This window comes from Frankliniella occidentalis, unplaced genomic scaffold, assembly GCF_000697945.3.
Source record: "Frankliniella occidentalis isolate FOCC.00 unplaced genomic scaffold, Focc_3.1 Scaffold26, whole genome shotgun sequence".
NCBI classification, from domain to species: domain Eukaryota; kingdom Metazoa; phylum Arthropoda; class Insecta; order Thysanoptera; family Thripidae; genus Frankliniella; species Frankliniella occidentalis.
In genome coordinates, this window is record NW_026267156.1 from 2807250 (window position 1) to 2812098 (window position 4849).

Here is a 4849-nt window from a genome sequence, read left to right on the forward strand (position 1 = left end):
AGCCCAGCATCCGGCCGCGTCTGCATTCCGCCAGGCTTGCACTTTTGGTCCATCTATCTTCTGGTATGTTGCCACAATGCACAAAGAGTCACTTGTCTTTGAACTTGTTTGCGTACGAACGATTAAAACGGTAAAGGGGCATACACGTTGCAACGTGCCTGCTTACCACTACAGTAGTATTGCACTGCTGCACACCCCTCCAAATTTTCAACCCTTACTCGTCTTTCCTTAGCTCATGGTAAATAGAGGCCGGAACGGTTCAAAACATACAGAATATGTAGTAGAAATATAAAATGGACCTGGGCGAGCTCCAAGTCTCATGATCATAAAGTAATTAATCATAATAATTGTTTATAATAATTCGACGCGTCACGAAGTGCCAACAGTTTATATTATGCTCTACACCCGCGTCCCAAACAGAAACGCCCCCGAGACATGTGACCGGAAAGGACCTCCGAGTTTTCCTGGGAAATGACCCCCCCCCCCCCCCCCCACAACCACACGCCTGGCCTGCAAAGTGCGCTCGCTCCGATTTCTCGCCACAACTTGTGCGGCCCTACCTCGGTCCTGGGCCTCTCGGCCCCACCCTCGGCCCCACCCCCAGCCCAGTGTGAATGTGGCCACCTGTGAGCCGAGCCGCGGCGCGGCGTCGGCCTCTGGTCTGGTCATATGCCAGCCGTAGAGTCGGATTTCTGTGAAACGCGTTCAACCATTTTATGACTCTGTCTGAAACTGTCACCCGACACACATGGTGTTGTGTTCTCTCTTTCTCTCTCTCGGCTGTGCCGCCCCCCGCCCCTCCCCTAGCCACCCCATCCCCATCTCCACCACCAGTCCACCACCATCACCCCCGATCCGCCTACATTATGCTTTTGTTCTCTTCGAGCTCGAGGCGCAATTATTGTCCACGTGCCGCACACACCCACACAAATATAATATGAAGCGTTGCAAATCGTAGGACGTTAACAATAATTTTGTGATCGGGTGCGATGCACATTTCGTCACATTCTGGTCACATTCGCAACTGATCAAGGATATGCACATCTCCGAGCACATCTCCTACCTTATTTGGGGTTTATTACCCCCCCCCCCCCTCCCTTCGTCATAGTGCTGTGTGGAAATAGCTGAAGATGATGAGATTGTTGCCGGAGGTCCACCACAGATAGAACGGGGGCCGCGGGGGAGGGGGAGGAGGGAGGGGGTGGCGAGCCTTGCGCACACACAGTGTGTGTATCGCACACTGCACGTCGTGGATCGCCACTGCACCGCCACCGTGCCGCCGGCCGGCGCGGCCACTGGCCCAAAGGCGCTCCGCCGGCCGCGCCCCGCATCCATCAGTGCCCCGGGAGACACCCGAACGGACCGCGACAGCCGCGAGAGGAGAGCCACAGTGTCACCCCGGCCAGGGTCATCAGTCGCGCCGTCGCAGCCGCCGCCGCCGCCGTTGCAGGCCACCGTCGACGACTCCTTCCCGAAAGAGCGCGCGCGTCTGAAGGGGTTTCGATTGCGAAGATGACGGCGTCGACCTCGCGAGAACTGCTGCTTCGTTTTTAGGGGAGGCTCTCTCGGTCAAGCCTTTGCCAGACAGGAAACAGAAAACACGAGTAAACGCTAGAGTACGGTAAGTTGAGGACGTGACGCAGGAGGTGGGTGGCTCCCCCACGTAGGCGTTAAAATTTGTGTTAACACGTCGGTGTGGCGGGGGAAGGCAATCATATCCTATTGGGAACCATGGTTTGGGTCTCGCCGCACTCAACGTGCTTGAAAAAACAAACACCTGGAGCAGCAAACATTCAAAAATGAAGGAATTAGTACTGTGACAAAAGTAGTGTCATTTAAACTGTTGCGTACTCGCACGAGGCCATACGGTGCCAGGGGCGCCGGGGTGAGAGTCGGTATTTTTATATAACCAGAAAAACACCCACCGTTCATACATACTAAGTGGCTAAAAAACTTCACGCACTTCTCTGTGTAGTTATACTGTACTGCACACAGGCGTGCGTGCGGGTTTGCCTATCGTCCCTGACCATGGCGCCTGATATGCTGAGCGAGGAGGCAACCCGCCCGCCCGCACGTATAGGCATGCGGTCCAATAGAACTGCAGAAGTTTACGGGGTTCATCAGCCACCTGATAGACTCAGACCTGGGCGGGGGGCGGACGCAGGACGCGATGCCTTTGACCAGCCTGACCCGACTAATTGCTGGCTCCAGTTCGTAATGAACAAGCGTGTCAACTATATCTGTTGAAAGTTGAAATAAAAGTGTGTGTTGAGTTACGCGGCTAGCCCCCCCCCCCTCCCCCCACTCATCCTCTCTCGAACCGCGGGATCGTCATCGTCATCAACATCATTATAAATCATTATCATCTTTATCTCTCTATATAATCAGCAGCGTGCCTCGACGTCGAGCCGAAGGTCACTGAAATTGGACCAGAAATCTGAGCCCGACAGGGTCGCCGGTCGGGGGCCACCCCGTCGGTCACGGGGCCAACCTCACTCGTCGTTGGGGTCTTGGGCTTTCGGTGGAGGACATGTGTACGGCAAAGTGTGGGAGAGGGGAGGGGATGGCAGCCCCTCGCCGCCCAGTCGCCGCCCTCCACGGCACGTAGCCCTGTATCGCGGTTTCTGAGTTTCGATAAGCGTCGCGGTAGTGACATATTCTGTCAATAGAACACTGTCAACGCTTAAAATAAAAACCGAGCGGCTCTGACACACCAATTGGAATTCGAGCTGCTCCGTATACCGCCCGCGCTACGTTTTCGGATGATGGCTGCTGTACCGGGCGCATCACTCTAAGCTTATCGCCGCTGGGATTGCGTTTATCGCATGACTTCTGTCATCATCATCGAGCCTAGTGACAAGCGCCCATTGTCCGTTAAATTATCGTTTCTTGTTATTCTCGTAAACCGAAAGTTTTATAAGTAAACAAAATCGATCAAAACTCGCCAACTTTTTAAACAAACTGGTAAAGACAAACAGTAAAGGAAACGGTTTGAGGGTTCTGTGTCGAGAGGCACTCAGATTAATATTTTCATCGTGCACCCAAACACAGTTTTGAATTGGATTGGAGCATGAACTGTCCTGGAAGCACAACGTTATTGTTTCAGGCACACAAGTCAAATACAGGGTGGTCCATAGACCCCTTCCTTTATTTTGCTTATACTGTACCGCATGCAGGCGTGCGGGCGGGCTTGCCCACCCAAGCTCGCTGTTGCGCCTTACGGCCCCGTGCGAGTATGCAACCCGGCCGCGAGCCTGCATCCGCGGTACAGTATAAACAAAATAAAGGAAGGGGTCTGTGGATACCCCTGTATTATTTAAGCCGGCCATTTTGAGGCCAGTGTCCCAACCAAATAAACACTGTTGTTTGGGTGCGGGACGCCAACATCCGTGCGCGCTCGTCGCGGCGCCTATAGTGTATTTCGACTAACGAGGGAAGAAGAAGAGCGGCTAGAACATAAACGTTCACGATTGGTCGAGAGATTCCCGCCTCTACGTCACGCCGGTAGTGGGGGTAAAGGCTCGACCAATCAGAAACCTTTATGTTCTACCCGCACCCGCTTTTCTTCCTCCTCCGTTAGTCGAAATACACTATAGCCTGATAACGACTGGAGGACGAGCTACTGACGAACTGCGTCCGTCTTACCGGCTCGAATGCGGAAGACAAAGTTTGAGGGGATCACGTCTGATCAACTGCGCGTTGGCCTGGACCACGAAATGTTAAAAACCGTAAAAATCGAAGTGAATACCGCCCCGCCCCTTCTCCCCGCGGACGGCCCGCCGGCCCGGCCCCGAGGCCACTGGGCCACAACGAGGGCTTGGGAGGAGAAGAAGGAGGAGGAGGCAGCAATTGACGACCCTTGTTGTCAGGGCGCTCCACTCAGAGCCGGCCTCCACATGGGCGATGCTACACAAACACGATCAGCTGGCCCGCACAATCGCCGCACGCGCAGTCTATTTCTAATTCCTCCCTCTTTCGAATAACTTCCGGCACGTCCGTTTCTCTTTATTGCAGAATCCCTCCGACATGCTGTTCCGGCTCGCAGGCCGCGCCGCCCGCGCGGGGCTGGCGCGCGACCAGCAGCTCGCCGACGGAGTCCGCGCCTCGTCCTCCACCGCCGGAAGGCCGGTAAGAAAGGTCCACGACGGCTGAACCTTAGGGGTCGTTCCAATACCACGTGACTTTTAGGTGGTGGTGTACAAATATTATAGGGTCCCAAAAATGATCAGGAACACCATTGGAGTCCATAGGAACCCAATAATATTTGTACCCAGGGGTACAAATATCATGGGATCCTACGAGCTTCAACTATGGTCCTGATCCTTTTGTGGCCCTATAATAATATTTGTACCCCTCCCCCCCTAAAAGTTGCGTAGTATTGGGACGGCCCCGTTTTTACACCACCTGACCGACGCTTACCCTTGCCCCTGACACTGTCCGCCCTGTCCGCCCGCAGGAGCTGAGCGCGCTCCGCGGCAAGGTGATCGCCGTCCGGCGCGAGGACCAGTCCGTGTGGGAGCGGCGCGCGCCCCTGGCGCCCGCCAACGTGCGCCGGCTCACCCGCATGGGCGTCAAGGTGCTGCTGCAGCCCTCCAACCGGCGCGCCTACCCGATGCTCGCTTACCAAAACGCGGGCGCCGTCATCCAGGAGGACATCTCCGAGGCCAGCGTCATCTTCGGCGTCAAGCAGGTGCCCATCGACCAGCTGCTGCCCAACAAGACGTACTGCTCGTTCTCGCACACCATCAAGGCGCAGGAGTCCAACATGCCCATGCTGGACGCCATCCTGTCTAAGGTATGGATTTTAATTTTTCAAAACATTATATTCAGAATTTTTTTCAAAAAAAAA

At 54.9% G+C, this 4849-nt stretch overlaps 1 protein-coding gene across 1 annotated transcript in view; it reads left to right on the forward strand.

Annotated features, from left to right (window-relative positions):
• The first annotated feature begins 4026 nt into the window (after nt 1-4026).
• Nucleotides 4027-4849, forward strand: part of LOC127749009 (alpha-aminoadipic semialdehyde synthase, mitochondrial-like) — a 6110-nt gene continuing 5287 nt past the window's right edge. The window contains exons 1-2 of the mRNA XM_052265324.1: nt 4027-4128; nt 4457-4795. Coding sequence (XP_052121284.1) covers nt 4027-4128; nt 4457-4795 — 441 coding nt within the window. The remainder of the gene's footprint in view (nt 4129-4456; nt 4796-4849) is intronic.